Consider the following 22,097-nt stretch of genomic DNA (forward strand, 5'->3'; position numbering starts at 1 on the left):
CTATGATTTCATAAGATTTCTAGGCAAACGTCCCTCCTCTCCCAGCAATGCGGTCTTCGGAGCTTCTATTGGTGCTTCTGTAGCAATAGGTTTTTTATGGGATGGGGTTGCTAGCCCCATGTCCAACCTCCTCCCTTAGCAGCCGGGCTTGGGACCGTCCATGGCGGAGTTGTGATGGTACAGGCAACCCAGAAAATTATATTGTTTATTCAGGACACATCACCTCAGATTGCTTTGAGAAAGAAAAACATTAAACTCGTTGACATGACCAATAGGTACTCACTTATGGGAAGGGCACAATAAAAACAATTTATTTACTCCTGAGTTCACAATTCCTTAGTGATTGATGATAAAAATAAGATTTTCATCAGATTTAAAATGTTTAGATAACACTGAACAGCAAACTTTTTCAAATGTGTTGCTTCTTCCAAAACTTGAAGCTGAACACAAACATAATTTCAGACTAGTATCACATAGGCTTTTATTGGGTATAATCCGCTTAATTGCATAATGGTGATGGCACTTTGAAATAGGTCAACTAAGCTAAAAATGTTTTGTTGATGATTTTCATTTGTATTCAGTGTCTAGGGCTTCTTGCTTAAGTGAACAACAATAATCAGACTTCTGGTTACGGCGCGGTGCTGAGCAGACGTGTGTCAGAGCTCCTCCGAAAAGTTTTGAAATTACACAACCAAACAACCTCGAATTACCTGTACAGCTCCAGCTTGTCTGATTGGAAACTGAGTGATAGCTTAAATGCCACCGAAACTAACAAAGCAGACGCAAAAGTCTTGAAATTAGACCCCACCTATAACCATGAGGTGCAAGCTAACGACAATGCTAGTGAAGAAGAGGCAACAGATGCTAGCACGGCAGCAGGCCCAAGCCAAATCCTAAACGCTATTCAAATAATGAAAGATGACTTTGTGTCGAGATTTGATGGGCTACTAAACACTATACAGGAGTACAAGCTGATCTGAAAGCTGTCACAGTGCGCATTACAGAAGCCAAAGATAGAATTAGCACTAATCAAGGTGATATTGCCTCTCTGCGTAATCAGAATACAACCATAAAAGCAGCTATGGAAGTGTTAGTGTTTAAAGTGGACAACTTGGAAAACAGTAGCCGCCATTCTAACCTTCGCCTGGTGGGACTTCCGGAGAGGGCGGAAAGGGCTGATATGGTCTATTTTTTGGAAAAATGGATCCCCGAGGTGCTTAGTGCTGAAAACTTCCCTGGGCCCCTGCTGATTGAGAGAGTGCACAGAATTGGCAGGGCTAACGAAGTTGAAGCGCAGTTGGCTAAGCGACTCAGGGTAGTGATAATGAAGTTCTTAAAACTACACAGACAAGACCTGGGTTATGAAGGCTGCCAGGCTGAAAGAACCTGTACTTTTCGACAATCAAAGAATCATGTTTTTCCCCGATGTCTCTGCCGAACTCCTCAGGCGGAGGAAGATTTTTGATCCAGTGAAGAAAGAGTTAGCCTCTCTCTCCATCCCGGACCTACGGTATGGGATAATTCACCCTGCTAAACTGCCGGTGTCCTACAAAAGAAAACATTTGACAGTGCACTGGCAGCAGAGAAATTTGTGCAGGAGCTGAAGGTCTGCAACTTGGAGGCTGCGGGCAAGTGAGACAGTACAGCAGTTTTTTTGACTTTTGCTTGAATAGGTATGTTCATAGTGCCTAAGAGACATAAATGAACGCTAACGAACGTTAGCAGTGTGCATTATTTATGCTAACGAATTTGCATCGTTTCCCATTATCTTCAGTGGCACTGTAACTACGACCAGGTTAAATTTGATAAAAACTCTTGGCATAATTTGGTTGTAATATTCTCTACTACTGATAACGTTGGGGCTCTGCTCTGGCTGTTGGCCATGCTGTTCCTCACCATGACGACGGCACGGGAGAACCAGTTAAGCTCCATAATTAGGCCCTCTTTCAGGGCCGTCAGAAGGTGTTCATCGTGGGGTGGGTGGGTGTATTTCAATTTGGGAAGTACACTTAGTTACGTTTACAATGTTCTAGCTACTATTTACTGGTTTTTACTCATCTTTTTTTGTTACGTTGTAATCTCAGTTAGCAGTCATTCTAAATCAATTCAGCTCAACATGATTGAAATTATAACTAATAGCCTATGCCCTGCAAACTTCAGGTTTACCTCTTGGAATGTAAGAGGATTAAATAAACTTGTCAAGTTAAAGCAAGTCATGAGTAGGATAAGACAGTTAAAAGCTAAAATAGTTTTTCTGCAGGAGACCCATTTAACCCCTGAGGATATAGTTAGAGTAAGGAAGAGATGGCCGAGACAGGTTTTTTCAGCTTCTTTCAGCTCACACTCGTGGGTGGGGGGGGGGGGAGTAATTACCCTTATACATAAGTTGGTGCCTTTCCACCTTGTTAATGTTACTGAAGACCAATCAGGCAGATACCTTATTATTCAATGCAAAATTTTCTCAATCAGGTTTAATTTGGTTAATGTGTATGGGACAAACGTTGACAATCCAGCTTTTTTCAGACATCTGTTTTTATCATTAGCTGCTCTGCCAGGCCATCTTATTGTAGGTGGTGATTTTAATTGTGCACTTCAACCTGAAAATAGACAGATCTAGTGGGATAGATACCTCTCACCATCAGACAAGAAGAAAGTTATTACAATGTGCTAAAGACTTTAATTCAGTTGATGTGTGGAGAAGGAAGTACCCAGATAAACTAACTTTTTTCCTGCTATTCTAGCACTTGCCAGACCTTTTCCAGAATAGATTATTACCTAGTTTCAGCTACTTTAAAATCCACAATTATAAGCTGCTGGTACGATAGCATAATAATTTCAGATCACACCCCAGTTTCATTTATTTTCAACCTGCCTAACACTTTACATTACTCCCAAGGTTGCAGCTTCAAACGATTTGGCGTAAGGACCCAGGATTTATAGAGCTTATTGGAGAACAGATAGACTACTATTTTGGAAATAATACGGACCAGACATCTGCTGCTGTAAGGTGGGAAGCCTTTATAGCCTTTCTAAGAGGTCAGATGATTAGCTTTACCAGCTTTAAACATAAATCTTTTAGATTGGAAATAGAACAGCTTGAAAAAATAAAAGAGACTGAATCTGAAATATTTCAAAATCCTTCTCAGCAGCTATTTGCAAAACTTAACAAACTGAGAGCTAAATATAATGTATTGTCTATTAATAAGGCAACAAAAAGTTTGATGAGACTGAAGCAATCCTATTTTGAGCAAGGTGAAAAGGCTAGTAAACTCTTGGCCTGGCGCACCAAACAGATAGGCAATAAACTCCATACAATCAGATGAAGGGGTGACAACTGATGACCCAAAAGAAGTAAACAATACCATTTTGAGATTTTTCCAAAATCTGTATAACTCAGAATATTCAGATTCAGCTCCACAAATACAAAAGGAATTTCCCGACTTGTTAGAATTTACACCCCTCAATGTATTCTAAATGTGAAGTAAATACTGGAACTTTCACCCACTGTTTTCAGCCTTGTCCCAAACTTCAGGCATACTGGAGTGATATTTTGGGAGAAATGGAAAAGATTCTGAAGATGGAGCTTGAACTCGACCCAGTGTCTTTTCTCTTAGGCTTACCCAGCAGTCATATTATTAATGCACTCAGAAAAAACTTTTTAACGTCCTGACTTTTTGTGCAAGGAAGAACATTTTACTTAAAACAACAGGAATTCTGCAGATGCTGGAAATTCAAGCAACACACATCAAAGTTGCTGGTATTTTTACTTTGTTGGATATCCAATAAGGCCCCTGGACATTTTGGTTGGTGTAAATTAATCATGGAATACATTCCTTTGGACTTTTTGACATGTGTGGTACACTCAAAAACAAATAGTTTTCATAAAACATGGCAACCTTTTCTGCAGTATGTAGATGTAAACCTGTCTGGCGTACTAATAAGGGCTTTTGTATAGGATGTAGGAATGATGTCTATATATTGATGGAAGTGTTCTGATAGCTGATATCTGTGAGGGGAAGAAATGTAAATGTAAATGTATCTGTAAATTGAAAGTTTTGTTATGTTGAGCAAAAAAAAAAAAATTTTTTTTTAAATTTACACCCCTGGATGAAACGTCCTTGACCATGCTGGAGTTTAACTTAGAGGCTAAAGAAATGTCTTAAGCTATAACTAACATTAAGGGAAGGAAAACTCCTGGGCCTGATGGAATTCCGATTGAAATATTTAAAATCTTTACGACTAAATTAATACCACCTCTGCATGATATGTATCAGGAGTCATTTGGCACTGGATCCCTTCCCCCCTCTTTTAATATGGCAGTAATTACACTACTGGTAAAACCTGGAAAACCACTGTCCCTATGTGGATCTTATAGGCCAATCTCACTTCTGAACAATGATCTCAAAATTCTCTGTAAGGTATTAGCTAGGAGGCTGGAGCCACTCTTGCCAAAAATGGTCCACTCTGACCAAAATGGATTTGTTAAGGGAAGGCAGGGCTTCCACAACATTTGAAGAGTGCTTAATATACTTTATGAAAAGTCTGGAAGCTCTGATAGCACTATTCTGTCATTGGATGCCGAGAAAGCCTTTGAGAGAGTGCAATGGCAATATCTATTTAAAGTTTTGGAAAGATTTGGTATAGGGGGAAAATTTCTAAGGTGGATACAGCTTCTTTATTCTAACCTACAGGCTGAAATTTTAACTAATGGGCTCTTTTCGGCACCTTTTAAACTCCAACGGGGAACAAGACAGGGCTGTCCCCTATCTCCCCTCCTGTTTATTCTGGCCATTGAGCCACTTGCTAGAGCAATCTGAAAACATGCTAACATAGCAGGAATAACTATAGGAAGAGCATCACATAGCCCTGCACACGGATGACGTAATTTTGTTTTGCTCCAACTTGAAACAAACATTACCTGCCTTAATTGACCTGATAAGTACTTCTGGTACTTTTGCAGGCTATAAAATAAACAACAACAAATCTACAATATTATTCATGGATAAAGATGAGAGACTCAATCCCCCACTTCAAACTCCATTTATGGTGTCAGAACAGGGTTTTACTTATTTGGGTGTTAAAATTACTCCTACTATTGATAAAATTATCCCAACTAATTATAAGCCTCTCACACTCTCAGTTATTCAACTTATAAAACAGATGGACGAAATTGCCCATATCTTTGATTGGATGTATAAACATTCTAAAAATGTCAATTTTACCTAAGTTCCTGTACCTTTTCCAATCTATCCCACTTTCTCCTCCATCATCTTTCTTTTATTAAAAAAAAATTTCTAATTTTATCTGGAATAATAGACGTCCAAGACTCAGGCTTTCCCTGTTATATCTGCCGTATGATAGAGGCGGCTTACAGCTACCAAATCTTATATGGTGTTTCTGTGCGGCCCGAAATAGAGCCCTACTTGGGTGTCAATGGAATCCCAGTCGATCAATATCCCTCTAGAACTACATATGTATTCAGCAGATAAGAAAAAACGGTCAAACAAACTAAAAATCCTTTCTTAAAAAATACAATAATGGTTTGGCATGATGCTTTTGCGTATTTGGGAGAGACATCACAATTACCCCAGTTTACTCCTATCTTTGGTAATGATAGCTTCCGGCCCGGCAGAGCAGACCCTGGTTTTAAAACTTGGTTGACCCGAGGCATAGCTAAGGTGTCTGATCTTTATAATGGCAATACATTTATGTCATTTGAAGAAATCAAGGCCACATATGGAATTCCAACAAAACACTTTCTAAAATACCTTCAGTTGCGAAGTTTTACTATGTCCAGGAAAGGTTACAGTTTGAAGCTCCCTCCTTTACCTAGCCTAGAAGACAACACTCTGAAATTACCTGAAGCTAGGGGACATGTGTCTGTATTATACAATTTGTTTGCAAGTAAATGCAGAGTCATCAAACAACATACTACAAGCATGGAGAACTGATTTGCATAAGAATCTGTCAGAAAGTGTTCCTTAGCTCAAACTCAATCAGTGAACACTCATTCTAAATTACTACAATACGAATGGATAACGAGACAGTACATTACTCCAGTCAGGTTGCATCACTTTAACCCCAACATTCCAGACACGTGGGAATGCCCCCAGATAATCTGCTTTTGGAAGAAGGTGCTGGATTTGATTAGTCAGATTATTGGAAAAAAGATGCCTTTGATCCTAAATTATGTATTCTGAATATTTATCCAAAGGACTTTGTAACCTCCAAAAAATGTAAGCTCTCTGCTTAATATTTGTTTTTTGGAAGCTAAATGCTGTATAGCATATTCATGGAAGAAACCAACAACCAGTGGACTCTCACAATGGCTAAAAGGAATAACTTCTTGCTCTAGAAAAGATAAGCTACATTACAAAAAACAAACTTGGGAAATTTGGGACATTTCTACAAGTTTCTGGAGAATAATATTCAGGATGATGAAAGTAACGAACTGAATTGACTGCTTTTTTTTAAATGGCGGGGTGTTTGCTTTTTCGTGTGTTTTTTTTTCTTTTGATTTCTTATGTATTTTATTTTTTCCTTTTAACTTTGTTGTACTTTCAAACCTATGGATGATTTAATGTGTTTTCTTTTCATTCTGTAAAAGCAATAAAGAGATGTTTAAAAAAAAACAATAATCAGCCAGCACTGATGGATTCCAGTTGCCCTGATGCCGTTTCTCCATAACCACAATGTCGTTACTGTGCTTGTCACTGACAGCACCAAGATTTGCAGGGAAGAAGTCTAAATGGGAATGTAGAAAATAAATCTTTAAAGACATGCACCTCATGGTTTTGTATGCTTGAAGCATGTGTCAACCAGCTGCACGTAGTTTGCTGCTCTGTAGTTGCCAAGAAAACTTTTGACAACATACTTGAATGCCTTCCACGCCTTTTTGTCCTTAATCTTTGCATCAGTTATTCTGACTTGAATTATGAATTAAAATAATACATGTAGGGGATTTTTAAAAGGTGCGTGATAGGGGAATTTCATAGTGATTTTCATGATCGGCAGCCCAAAATCCTAAGGTACACCCAAAAGTTTTCAGGAAGCAAAATCTTTGTTGTCCAGTGTAATATAAAAAAAACTGCAGCAATTTTCAGACATGGAAATGGTCAATCATTCTACCATCATAAATACACAGTATTAATCATCCATAACATAATGCCTTAAGTGAAACTGCCAGGGACATTTCTCAACACAAGTTGATATTCTGATGACTTACTTATAACAATAGTTGGCATTGTGTGCATGGTATTGACAAAGGTTTCCATTATCAGGTGGAGTAGCACAGAAGAAAATTGTTGGTGAGAGATTGTAGCGCCCAGCTCTGCAATGCTCATCATTTTCTCTGGGGAACCCTGGTTCAATGGCAACTCTGTCACCTGCAACAGAGAAAATGTTGGGTCACATAATATAAACATATCAGTATAAGGATATACTGTGTGGATGATACACTTGGACAAATTATGTTTGTGGATGACATGGACAAAATCATTTCTGTAGATGCTGGAAATCCAGAGTAACACATACAAAATGCTGGAGGAACTCAGCAGGTTAGAGAGCATCTATAGAAAGGCATAAACAGTTGATGTTTCATGCCGAGACCCTTCATCAGTTATTATTAATGTACATTAAAATACGTGCTACATATTATAAAGGGATAGTTCCTCTCATTTTCAGATAAACTGTACCCACTAAATCAAGGGCAATAGACATTCATGGGCTAGCCTATCTTAGAAAGTATCTACTTGATTCAGAAAACAATCTGATCTTTTCTCCCCCAAGATGATAGTGCATATGGTTGTGGTGAACTGTCTGGCTCTAATTAACTCTAAAATTTCTCGTCCTGTTCGTCTTCTGTATGATCGAAAAAATTATAATGAACACTAAAATCTGCAGGTCTACCTCACTAGCAAACCGGATAATTAAGGTGCTTGCGCATTTACAGCCTACTGCGTGGAGCAGACACTCACAGCACTGCAACCTACTATAGCTACTCAGGGAAGCGGATGACAGAAGCATTGCATGAGGACATAGAGGTGTGACAAATTCGAAAAGGATGAATACTGAACGTGTTGTAGCTGAATGCGTGCAGTATATGGAATAAGGTAGATGAACTTGCTGCACAGTTGCAGATTGGCAGGTATGATATTGTAGGCATTACTGAAACATGGCTGAAAGATTCTAGCTGGGAACTTAATGCCCGAAGATGTACATTGTATCGAAAGGATAGTCAGGAAGGCAGAGGGGTCAGCGTTGCTCTGTCGGTAAAAAAAAATTAATTCAAATCATTAGAAGGAGGTCACACAGAGTCAAAAGATGCTGAATCTTTGTGGATAGAGCCAAGAAACTACAAGGGTAAAAAGACCCCAGTGGGAGTTGTATACAAACCCCCAAACAGTAGTAAGAATCTGGTCTATAAATTACAATGGGAGATAGAAAATTCATGGCAAAAGGGCAATGTTACAATAGTCATGGGGTACTTCAATATGCAAGTACATTGGGAAAAATCAGATTGGTGCTGGATTACAGGACGGGTAGTTTCTAAAGTGCCTACGAGATGGCTTTTCAGATCAGCTCGTGGTTGAGCCCACTAGATGATCAGCTATTCTGGATTGGGTATTGTGCAATGAACCAGAATTGATTAAAGAGCTTAAGGTCAAAGAACCCTTAAGGGCAAGTGATATGATTGAATATACCTTGAAATCTGAGAAGAAATGAAAGTCAGATGTATCAGTATTACATTGGAGTAAAGGGAATTACAGAGGCATGAGAGAGAAGTTGGCCAGAATTGATTTGAAAAGAACACTGGCAGGGATGACGGCAGAGTAGCAATGGCTGGAAGCAATTTGGAAGGCACAGGATATATACATCCCAAAGAGGAAGAAGTATTCTAAAGGAAAGATGACACAACCATGGCTAACAAGCGAAGTCAAAGCCAACATAAAAGTCAAAAAGAGGGCACAAAATAGGGCAAAAATTAGTAGGAAGTTAGAAGATTAGGAATCTTTTAAAAACCAACAGAAAGCAACTTTAAAAAGTCATTAAGAAGGTAAAGCTGGAATATGAAAGTAAGCCAGCCAATAATATTAAAGAGGATACCAAAAGTTTCTTCAGATACTTAAAGTGTAAAAGAGAGGCGAGAATGGATATCAGACCGCTGGAAAACAATGCTGGACAGATAGTAATGCAGCACCATGAAATGGCTGACGAACTGAGTAAATATTTTACATCAGTCTTCACTCTGTAAAACACTAGCAGTATGGTAGAAGTTCCAGGTGTCAGGGGGCATAAAGAGTGTGACGTTACCATAACTAGAAAGAAGGTTCTTGTGAAACTGAAAGGTCTGAAGGTAGATAAGTCACCTGGACCAGATGGTATACATCCCAGAGTTCTGAAACAGGTGGCTGAAGAAATCATGGATGCATTAGTAATGATCTTTCCAGAATCATTAGATTCTAGAATGGTTCCGGAACAATGGAAAATTGGAAATGTCACTCCACTATTCAAGAAGGGAGAGGCAGAATGAAGGAAACTATAAGCCAGTTAGTCTGACCTCAGTGGCTGGAAAGATGTTGGAATCAATTATTAAGGATGATGTCTCAGGTACTGAGAGGCACATGACAAAATAGGCCATAGACAGCATGGTTTCCTCAAGGGAAAATCTTGCTTGACAAATCTGTTGAAATTCTTTGAAAAAATAACAAGCAGGATAGACAAAGGATAATTGGTTGATGTTGTATACTTGGATTTTCAGAAGGTGTTTGACAAGATGTCACACATGAAACTGCTTAACAAGGTAAGAGCCCATGGTATTACAGGAAAGATTCTAGGATGGATAAAGCAGTAGCTGATTGGCAGGAGGCAAAGAGTGGGAATAAAGGGAGCCTTATTCTGGCTGGCTGCTAGTGACTAATGGTGCTCCACAGGGTCTGCGTTGGGACCAATTCTTTTTATGTTATATGTCAATGATTTGGATGGTAGAATTGATGGCTTTGTTGTAAAGCTTACAGGTGATATGAAGATAGGTGGGGGGCTGGGTAGCTTTGAGGAAGTAGAGAGGCTACAGAAGGACCAAGCCAGATTAAGAGAATGGGTGAAGAAATGGCAGATGGAATACAGTGTCAGGAAGTGTACAGTCATGCACTTTAGTAGAAGAAATAAAAGGGTTGACTATTTTCTGAATAGAGAGAAAATACAAAAAAACTGAGGTGCAAAGGGACATGGGAGGCCTTGTGCAGGATTCCTTAAAAGGTTAATTTGCAGGTGGAGTCTGAGGTGAGGAAGGCAAATGCAATGTTATCATTAATTTCAAGAGAACCGGAACATAAAAGCAAGGATATAGTGTTGAGACTTTATAAAGTAACGGTGAGGCCTCACTTGGAATATTATGAGCAGGTTTGGTCCTCTTATCTTAGGGAGGATGCGCTGAAACCGGAGCGAGCTCAACGGAATCAGAATCAGATTTATTATCACCGGCATGTGACGTGAAATTTGTTAACTTAGTAGCAGCAGTTCAATGCAATACATAATACAGAAAAAAATAATAAATAAATAAATCTTATTCAGTATACTTTGTACAGTATACATATATTGAATAGATTAAAAACATGCAAAAACCAGAAATACTATATATTAAAAAAAGTGAGGTAGTGTCCAAGGGTTCAATGTCCATTTAGGAATCGGATGTCAAAGAGGAAGAAGCTGTTCCTGAATCACTGAGTGTGTGCCTTCAGGCTTCTGTACCTCCTACCTGATGGTAACAGTGAGAAAAGGGCATGCCCTGGGTGCTGGAGGTCCTTAATAATGGACACTGCCTTTCAGAACATGTCCTGGGTACTTTGTTGGCTAGTACCCAAGATGGAGCTGACTAAATTTACAATCCTCTGCAGCTTCTTTCAGTCCTGTGCAGTAGCACCTCCCATACAGACAGTGATGCAGCCCGTCAGAATGTTCTCCACAGTATATCTATAGAAGTTTTTGAGTGTATTTGTTGACATATCAAATCTCTTCAAACTCCTAACAAAGCATTGCCACTGGCTTGCCTTCTTTATAATTTCATCAATATGTTGGGACCAGGTTATATCCTCAGAGATCTTGACACTCTGGAAGTTGAAACTGCTCACTCTCTCCACTTCTGATCCCTCTATGAGGATTGATATGAGGAAGTTCATGAAAATGATTGAATGGCTTGTCATATGAAGAGCATTTGATGGCTTTGGGCCTGTATTCACTACAATTCAGAAGAATGAGGGGTGAACTCATTAAAACCTATCGAATGGTGAAAGGCTTTGATAAAGTGGATGTGAAGAGGATGTTTCCTATCGAGGAAGAGTCTAAGACCAGAGGACACAACCTCAGAATAGAGGAGCAACCTTTTAGAAAGCAGATAAGGAAGAATTTCTTTAGCTAGAGAGTGGTGAATCTGTGGAATTCTGTGAAGGGACACCGGAAGAATGCAGGAGATTGGGGCTGAGAGGAAAATTGGATCAGCTACAATGAAATGGCGGAGCAGACACGATGGGCCGAATAGCCTAACTCTGCTCCTACATCTTACCGTCTTACAGTATGGAAACGAGCCCTTTGGTCCAACGGGTCCAAGTTTCCTATCTAAACTAGTCCTATTTTGCCACATCTGGTCCATATCACTGTAAACCTTTCCAATCCATGTAACTGTCCAACACATGCCTCAACTACTCCTGTCTCAACCACTTTCTCTGGTAGCTCATTATATATACTGGCCACTCTCTAGGTGCTTCTGATGTTCCTATTAAATCCCTCCCCACTCACCTTAAACCCATGCTCTGTATTTAATGATTTTCCAACTCCATGATAAGGATTGTGAGCAGTCAGCCTATAGATCACCCCTCAGTATCCTATACTCCAATGTAAAATATCTCAACCTGATCAACCTCTCTCCATGACTCAGTCCATCAAGTCCCAGCAATGTCCTCTTCTGCACCTATTCAGCTTAATGACAATCCTTCCTATAGTAGGGTGACCAAAATTTAAATTTGTCTCTGTGTTCCAAGTTTGAGAAAGCCAATTTCAGTTTTTTTTTACATATATAGGAGCCCTTTTGTTGGCATATTCATTGTTGGAATTATCACGATTGACTGCCTTCGTGTCTATACTTGAAGAGCATTCACTGACCAATAGTCAGAGACCAGAGACCTAGCAGTGATGATTGCCTATGGCAGCAGGTTCAAGTTCAATAGATGAGATCTGCAGAGAGGAAATGGGATTGGCATAATGACGGTTCACTCCATAATTTGTGACATGATACACTTCTTGAAACAAGAACTTATTTCTCTTTCATAGCCTGCATAATGCAGGTACCTTTAAGCTCTCAGCAAATTAGCACGCATTATTAAAGGTTACAATTTTCCCCTTCAAATTCCTTCACACAAATCCATGTCACACATTGGCATCTACTGTGGCATAATAAAACTTATTGGATTGGTGACTGACCTGGTTTGAGATGTTGTACTCCAGGTCCCACTTTAAATACTGTTCCTGAGCCCTCATGCCCAAGTACCATAGGTTTTCTCACAACATAATCTCCAATTCTTCCATTTTGCCAATAATGGACATCAGAGCCACAAATCCCAACGGAATGCATCTTCAGCAAGACTTCTGAAAGGACCATGTAATTATCAAAAATTAAAATCATTGCAATAGTGTATCTTAAAGTGGACACCGATTATATTCCAGAAAGACTTGGTGACTCCAAAGAAATAATTTGTCAAAACAAAGAACTTTAATGTTGGATTATGAGGAGAGAACATCCATACAAGGTTAAAACTAAAAGCTCTGTCATAATACAATAAAACAAGACTGAAAAAATGTTGTTGTTGCAAACACAAGCTGTAAATAAAAAAACAAATTACACCAACTCACCTTTGAACAGGATCATTAATTCACATCCGATCAGGTTTGCAATCCTGCCATAGAACCGAAACATCTCTTATCAATGTCATAATGGCACCTTTTGTGCTCGTGACATAGGCTATCCATTCTTCATCATTTCAGTTAACTTTTTAGACACAGGACAACACCTTTGCAAACTGATGTCCAGGTGGGCTAGAAAACACTTACTTGGGTCCATTCACCTTTATCCTAACCTCTCTAGTCTCCTGGCAGTTACCTCTACAAGCCCTGCTTCCAAAGGATCTTTGTTGTTCCTCAGCAAAACTGTCAGAAAACATAACGTCAGTTTCCACAAGTAAGCTGGTTATATTTAACTATACTTCACCAATACTTCTGGCCTCTTCACTGATTTGAAGTTATTAGCCTATTTAACATATACAAAGTGGAGGAAGACAGATCAGGTAGCATCCATGGAAAGAAATAAACAGTCAGCGTTTCAGGCCAGGACCAATCATCAGGACTCAGCCTGTTTGTTTGACATATTGGGAAATTTGAAACCAGTCTTTTCTCTCCATCGGAAGCTGTTCCCCAGTCCTCACCCAGGTATCTGAACACGGCAGTTGCAACATTGCTGAAATATCACTTTAAAGAACTCCATCTCATGTTTTCAATATTTATTGTTTTTTTTCTTTTGTATTTGCACAGTTTGCTGTCTTCTGCACATTGGTTGTTTGCCCATCCTGTTGGGTATAGTCTTTCATTGATACTATTGTGTTTCTTGAATTTACTGTATATGCCCGCAACGAATCTCAAGATTGTATATGGTGATGTATATATACTTTGATAATAAATTTACTTTGTATATATTAAGAGATTATTTATTTATTTATTGAGACTCAGCACAGAATAGGCCCTTCCAGCCCTATGAGCAGTGTACCCCGTCAACATGTAATTTAATCCCAGCCTAATCACAGGACAATTTACCATGACCAATTAGTGTATTAATCGGTATGGCTTTGGACTGTGGAAGGAAACCAGAGCATCATGAGAAAACCCATGCATTCCGTGGGGAAGCCATGTAGACTTTTTACATATGACGTTGAAATTGAACTCCAGACTTTAACACCCAAGGTGTAATAGCATTGCACAAGCAGCTAAGCTACTTTGGCACCCATGAGCACATATCGATGCCCCCATGGCCATAGCTTCTCCCAGCTCTGTCCCTGTATTGATTCATCTGATGCATAACTTGAATCCTAATGCTTGTATACCTCTAGGCATCACTAGTCCAATCCATTTCTATCAGCTTTATTCTTTCTAAATTTTGTGACATTCAAAATTCTGCTGCTGTGCCCTACGTCTCATTCACCTATAATTACTAACTACTGCATTGTAAAGCAATACATTGATTACAAAAGTCCTTTAAAATTCAAATCCCTATAGTTTTGCTCCACTCTATCACTTTTACCCATGTAAATATCCAGGTAGTCTGACCTCTTCCAAAACCAGTCGAATTGCACTACTGCTATTAGCCATGTTTTCAGTTGTATAAGATATAGAACTCCTTCATAACCTCTTTGCATTTTTGCCTTTATTTCCGCCTTTAATCCACTCCTTAAAACCTACCTATGCCTAAGCTTTTGGTTATCTATCTCATTGTCTCCTTGTGTCACTTGGTGTAAAATTTTGTATCATGCAAATTAAAGGTCCTGCACAAATAAAGGTCAATCTTGTTCGTTTGTTGAAAAGGCTTGGCATCTGTTCTGGTCGACAGAGACACAGGAAGTCAGATGGAAACTCTTCAAACCCATGAGATAGGCAGCAAAAGCTGTGAAAAGATTGGTCTTCAGACAAAAATAATTAGAAATAATTTGATTTCGAGTTAAGTAAACAGTATATAGGGTAGCTTAATATATTCCTTATATGACTAATTTTTCCATTGCTGTGCAAAGGCAAGTTTGAGTTAAAGATTTAATCACCAGCCCTTATTTATATCTCAGAAATAAATCATCTTAATAATGTATGCATCAAATCAAGAAGTCTGAAGAACAGGTGCAAAGGACACATGCAAACTTTGATCATATCACCATGTTATTAAGTCAATAAAGTGACTCATAGAAGGTGTTCATGGTTGATACAAATTTATAACAGTATCTTTATTATATAACAAGATCCTTTCATTCATTACATAAATGAAAGTTAAATTTTATTTTTTTTTATAAATTTAACATGTTCAGAAATACAAAAATATAGAACTTGTCAAGTTTCCTTCTTAGGAAGTAATTTTGTTCCTGCTATTCATAAAATACAGTTGTTTATAAAAGAGACAAAAGCTACTCTTAAGTTTCTCAATAAACAATTTTAAAAATTTACCACAAAAATGGTAAAATTGTCAGCATTCAATTAATTGAGATGCAATTGGACTTAAAAAAGGAAAATACTGGAAATGTTCAGCTAGTCAGGTGGCACAAGTGGATAAAGGTTATTGACATTTTCACAACAACTGGATGATAATACAGATGATAGAGAGGTATCAATTTTTAACACTATACCTTGCTTGCCACTACATAGCTGTTAATTGGTCTGCTGAATATCTCTAGTGCAGTGGTTCCCAACCTCCGGGCCGCGGACCGATACACTGCCGCGAAGAACGCAGGGGTGCAGCGGTGGCTGGAACGCACCCAGCACATCTTTAAGAAAAAAGCCGAAATAAACAAGTTAATTAATTAGGTGCCGCCTGGTACGTAAATGTCGGCCCAGATCAGAGGCGATTGCTGATTGCGTCGCCTCGGACTTGGGCCGATATTTACATGCTGGGCAGCACCTAATTAATCAGCTTGTTTATTTCAGCTTTTTTCTTAAAGATGTGATGGGTGAATCCCAGCTACCGCTGCGCCCCTGCATGCTTCGCGGCAATGTATCAGTCCGCGACCCAGAGGTTGGGGACCACTGCTCTAGTGTTTTCAATATTAATTTCAGATTTAGCAGCTTTTTTTTAAATTTAGAATTAATTATTTGACAAACTGGGATTTGACATTACAGTCCAATATTTTCTGCTATTTTAAGTTACAGTGCCAGTTATGAAAATAAACATGAGTTATTAAGGCATGAAAGACTTACCATTAGGACCTGGTTCTGGAATTGGTCGATATTCCTGAGAACATAGAGAAAATGGAGAATGTATTTGAGAGATTAGAGCCATCACAGTTGTCTCAAATAATAAAATATGAAGATTCCAACTTACAAATAAAATGGAATGACAAGCAGGAATACATGATACCTGGATTATTAGAGCCATTCAAGAACGGCCTGCATATTGTGATCAGCAGCTATTGGATTATGAACTAACTTAAATGACTGTTATCATTCATTTGTATTTAATGATCTTGCAATTACAGTTGTGGTGATCTGAGTTCAATCCTGCTCTCTGGACTATGTGTTGTCTGTCATTTCTTCCTGTGAAAACATATGGGTTTCCCCCGTGTGCTCCAGTTTCATCCCATATCCCAAAGAAATTCTAACTGGTAAACTACTATAAATTACCTCTAGTGCAGTTGAGTGGTAGGCATGTAGGAGAGAATTAGTTACGGGGAAATAGTTGGGAAAATGGATTAATAGGATTTGTCTGAAAGTTGGAAAGGCCTGATGTGTTGTAAGGAAATAGCAGTTGCATACGAGACCACCCTTTCCATTGTGCCTTGACAGGCTTTTAACAAGAGCTATCATTTTCCAGCTCCATTTCTTGCATTATAATTGCTACAAAGGATTCAACGTCTAATGTAATTTCCAGTAAAGTGATTAATTCCTTAACAACTCCAAATGGGACATTATTTTCTGAAACTCCCATTTGGAACAAGGTAGGACTACAGGTGAAGACTCATAACAGCAAACAATGCTCTACCATTCCCTGCCACAAAGGTTTGCACACCACCAGGTTCAGGAACAGCTTACTGCCCTTCAGACTCCTGAACCAGTGTGGACAACTTCACTCACTTTAACACTGAACTGATCACTACCTATGGACTCATTTTCAAGGATTCTACAATTCATGTTCTTAGTATTATTTATTTGCTTAGTTATTTATTGTTATTATGTGTTTTTTGTATTTGCACAGTCTGTCTTCTTTTGCACATTGGTCACTTATCAGTCTTTGTGAATGTAGTTTTTCATTGATTCTATTGCATTCCATTTTTCTAGTGTGAATGTTTGCAAGAAAGTGAATCTTAATGTAGTATATGGTGACATATTTGTACGATAATAAATCTACTTTGAACTTTGCAGAACCAGCATTCATGTTGTATCAATTCTGGAATACTGGAAGTTGCAGAACCTAGTTTATGATTAGAAACTTCTTCAGCATCAAGCTTAACAAATTTACAACTTTAAATATGCTAATATAATCCTTTGTATTGTTACCTGTCTCGTGAGCATGATGTAATTGTCTTATGATATTAGCATGATGTAACGGTCATGATAGTGGGATGATGTGATGTGATGTCATGTTCCAATCGATAAAAAAGGGGGACCGCAGTTTGTTGCATAGTTGTTTTGTTGGGGAGTCACAGTTGGTGGTTATGTAATCGAGAAAAGAGAGAGAGCGAGAGTGAAGAATTTGCCAGCTTTGTACGAACCCAAGAAATCAACGGTGTTCTGTGTATCTTGAATGTGACTGACATTTGGTATGGTCCATACGGGTACTGTGGCACACACTTTTGGTTAACCCCTGCATGGTCTCGGGTGTTGTGTGTTGACCAACTCCTGTGAAAGGTCAGTTACTGTGTGAAATCTTATTTTTCGTGTTTTCTTCGGACAAGACATTTCTCGGCTGGGATCTGCGTCAGCAGTTTCGTCTTTTCTTTATCGCTGGTTCAGGAAGTCTCTCCTCTCATTTATTTCATAATTCACTTAGACTCTTTGAACTACCAGCTTAAGACTGTGTTTGAGTAAGGTCTGTTAAGAATTGTCTCTAAGTTCGGATTCTCCAGGGAGCGCTCATGGAGAGAAGTTGTCTTTGGCTTTGCTCCATTCCCGTTACCTTTTTTTAACTTATGATCTCCCTTACTTAACTAATTTTTACCTACACTAGAAGATTTATTTTATTGTACTGATCTTCTCTTGAACTGTAACTGTGAAATCTGAAGAAATGAGCAAAGATATAAGTACAAGATCCAAAACGAAAGACGGGAAGGATTCCGACGGGAATGGAGGAAAAAGAAAAGGTGATCCTAAGCAAATGGAGCTATCTTATGAGAATTTGATGAAGCTTTTAGATGAAAAGTTTGAACAACAACGTCAAAGTTTTAAAGAAGACTTAAAGTCAATCATGGACTCTCTGAAATCGCTGGATTGTGAAGTTAAGCAACATCGAAGTAAAATTACTGAACTAGATACGGAACCTCAGAAGAGAGATTTAAAAATAGAGAAATTGGAGCAGAATTTAACTTCGACTACTAAACAACTGGAACATTTTAAATCCAAGATTATCGATCTTGAAAATCAATCTAGAATACAGAATTTACGTATACAGGTGTCCCCCGCTTTTCAAACATTCGCTTTACGAAACCTCATAGTTACTAAAGACCTACATTAGTTCCCTGTTTTCGCTAACAGAAGGTGTTTTCGCTGTTACGAAAAAAGGCAGCGCGCGAGAAAAGCAGCGCGTGTCCCGAGCAGCCGCTCTCCTCCGGATTCGGAACGGCATTCTTGCCGACATTGCTTAAACATGTGCCTGTGAGTAGCCGTTTGCAAGATGAATTCTAAGATATCGGAAAAGCCTGAAAGAGCTCGTAAGGGTGTTACACTTAGCGTAAAACTAGACATAATTAAGCGTTTTGATCATGGTGAACAAAGTAAGGACAAAGTGAGTTTGGCTTGTGGAAGTTGACGAAGATGATGTTGAAAAGGTTTTGGCATCCCATGACCAAGAACTGATAGATGAAGAGCTGATGCAATTGGAAGAGGAAAGGATAACAATCAAAACCGAATGAGTAATGATAAAGTACGACTTTAATTTTGAAAGGGTACGTTAGTTTAGGGCATATTTGCAAGATGGTTTGAGTCCTTACAAAGAACTGCATGATAGAAAAATGCACGAGGCTCAGCAGTCAAACATACTGTCGTTTTTCAAGCCTTCCACATCAGCCGACGAACCGCGACCTTCGACATCGAGGCAGGCGGAGATAGAAGATAAGCTGCCTGCCCTAATGGAAACAGACGACAATGAGATGACATCCCAGTGTCCCACCACCCCAACCCCCAGGCCGCGGACAGATATCGATTCGCGGAGAATGCAGCGGTTGCCGGGAGGCACACAGCACATCTTTAAGAAAAAAGGCGAAATAAACATGCTAATTATTTAGGTGCCGCCCAGCACGTAATTGTCAGCCCAGATCAGAGGCGATGCAATCGGCAATCGGCTCTGATCTGGGCCGACATTTATGTGCCGGGCGGCACCTAATTAATTAGCATGTTTATTTCGGCTTTTTTCTTAAAGATGTGCTGTGTGCCTCCCGGCTACCGCTGTACCCCTGCATGCTTCGCAGATCTGTATTGGTTCGCTGCCTAGAGGGTGGAGGTAACTGCACCACCCCAACCTCCGACGACTCAGCCTAACACACCATCATCAGTGTGCTCTGCGCTGTCTTCCCAATTCCCGTAAGTGATACTACACTGTACATACATTATTTCTACTTTATATAGGCTGCGTATTTTTACGTGTTATTTGGTATGATTTGGCAGCTTCATAGCTTAAAGGTTACTGGAGAGCACTTGCGCTGTGTTTTTACCAAAAGCGTTGCGTGAGATTTTCGTTACAGAGAACAGTTCAGGCAATGATTGTGGAAAAGTATTTCTACTTTATATAAGCTGTGTATTTATTATATCATTCCTGCTTTACTATATGTTACTGTTATTTTAGGTTTTATGTGTTATTTGGCATGATTTGGTAGGTTATTTTTGGGTCTGCAAACGCTCACAAAATTTTCCCATATAAATAAATGGTAATTGCTTCTTCGCTTTACGACATTCCGGCTTACGAACCGTTTCATAGGAACGCTCTACCTTCGGATGGCAGGGGGAACCTGTAATTGGTCTCCCCGAGGATGTCGAGGAAGGAGACCCTTCATTATTCTTTTCTCAACTTTTAAAGGAAGCGTTTAGTTCTGTACTTCCCAACAATCTTCCATTGCTCAACCGCACCCACTGTATACCGTGTCCAAAATCGGTATCCGCCAAATCTAGACCGAGGGCAGTTATTCTCCGGTTCCATTATGTTAGCGTTAAAGAACAACTTAGCCATATTGCCCGCCAGCAAGGTATGATCAAATATCGACAACATTTATTCCGTTTGGTTGAAGACTACGGTCCCGAAGTGATGAAGGCGCGGCTGGCTTTTAAACCTTTGAAGTCAGAAAAATCTCAGACTGGCCTTATTGTACCCTGCACGTCTAAGAATTTCTCTTTTGGAGGGATCTCGTCGTGTCTTCCATTCCACAGGTGTGGCTCAAAGTTTTATGGATGAGCACTACCCATCTGCTACGGATACCATGCTTTAATTAATGTTTTGCGCTCTCAGCATCGGCTCTGTTTTTCAGGTGCTTTTTTTTCAAAAAAAAAAGCTTCAATTACGTATGAAGAAGGTCTTTTATAAGTTCAAGATTTTCATCTTCGGTTAGTAGTGTAGGTATTTTTCATAATTCATCTAAAGTTTATTTCTCACGTGGATGATTTTACTTTTCTTTAACTAGTTAATTTTTAACTATTTGATTTCTGACATTGTCATCAATGATTTGATGGTAAATTTTGACTGTATGGAGTGTTACATGCTCAAGGAGATTTGTGTTTTTTTTGTGAGGATGATGTAATGGTCTCTTGGAGGTCACCCGATATGATTTTTCTGCCAATGTGAGGTCACGTGATGACATGTGCACCATGGGTATATAAGGGAAGAACCCAGATGACGCAGTAGGTTTTTAGTTTGTAGATTTCCAGGTAGGACGTGCTGTGTCTCCATTTCTGTTGTATGTTTGTTTTTGTGACGCAGTTTCATTTTTAAAATGGAGTATTGCGTTCTATTGCAAAATACACTATTATTGGACTGGAAATTTTTGGCTAGATGTGCTGATTTACTCAATTCCAACAGTAGAAGGGAGAGTGAAGAATTTACCGAAGTACAGGACTGAAGGATCGAGAGAAGTCAGGATCGTTTGGCAGTTTAATAAAGGATCGACCTTATTGAGTCTTTGTTGGAGGAGTAGCGACCTGCATCAAGGATAACTCTTGCCAAAAAGAGCAAAAAGTTCATGCAAAGGTTTGCTCTCTCTCTAAAAGAACTTAAGGTCAGTTGTTTTAAACTGTTTATTTACCGCTACATGAATTCTGTGGACAGAACTAGCAGGAAAGTCACGTCTATGAAGAAATCCTTCTCCAGAGAAGTCTCTCCCAATTGAACGTATAAATCTGTTGGACTTTCGAATTTATCGCTTTAAGAACTATATTTGACTTTATCGCTTTAAGAACTGTTTTTGCATTTAACGCTTTAAGAATCAGTGCCGTGTGACGAGTTGGTGAACGGCTGCATATCGGTTAACTTCCGGTTAAAGTTTTCGTTTGTTTTTTTTCTTATCGTTTATCCATGTTTAATAAATGTTTGGTTGTTTTTATATAACCTGTCTTGATTGATATTCATTGTTGCCGGTTATGTAACAAGAGGAACAGTTTCTTTATTTTTGGTTTTGTACAATTAAAATGGCGGTTTGTTTCCCTTTTCTCATAATTTCCTTTGTTCTTTCTGTGTATGCCATTTTCTTAGGTTTCTTCTTCCCATAATTCCTCTTTTTTTTGAAGCGCCATTTCCAATTATTTTTGTTTGTAATTGATTAATCATATGTGTCGGCGCTTATCTTTTTTTCTCAATTATTTTAGAAATCACAATATGTGGATTATTATAGTAGTGTTTCATTTTTCTTATTGGATTTCGGTGGGGGGTTTTCTTTTTAACGTATATATTTCTAGAGTTGCCTCCTGCGAAATGGGGTTAGATTTAGTGTTAGTTCTTTGTTCTTTTTTCAGCCTTCTTTGGCTTAGTTCGGGGCTTTCAGGGGTGGAGGGTGGGGGGTCTATTTTTTCTTCTTTATTAGTTTTTTCTATTGGGCTGATTTAGTACTACAAAGATGTCTGCAGTGTCGTGATTTCCGGTTCCGCTCTGAATGTTTATTCCTCTTCCG

The 22,097-nt window shown here is 39.0% G+C and overlaps 1 protein-coding gene across 2 annotated transcripts in view; it reads right to left on the bottom strand.

Annotated features, from left to right (window-relative positions):
- The window catches only part of LOC134358351 (sorbitol dehydrogenase-like), a 58,094-nt gene that overhangs the window by 24,565 nt on the left and 11,432 nt on the right, over window positions 1-22,097 (bottom strand). For both annotated transcript variants that reach the window (XM_063070477.1, XM_063070476.1), the window contains exons 3-5: window positions 15,994-16,027; window positions 12,475-12,639; window positions 7,226-7,385 (exon numbers count right to left, since the gene is read on the bottom strand). In XM_063070477.1, coding sequence (XP_062926547.1) covers window positions 7,226-7,385; window positions 12,475-12,639; window positions 15,994-16,027 — 359 coding nt within the window. The remainder of the gene's footprint in view (window positions 1-7,225; window positions 7,386-12,474; window positions 12,640-15,993; window positions 16,028-22,097) is intronic.

The sequence above is a fragment of the Mobula hypostoma genome, chromosome 18, assembly GCF_963921235.1.
Source record: "Mobula hypostoma chromosome 18, sMobHyp1.1, whole genome shotgun sequence".
NCBI classification, from domain to species: domain Eukaryota; kingdom Metazoa; phylum Chordata; class Chondrichthyes; order Myliobatiformes; family Myliobatidae; genus Mobula; species Mobula hypostoma.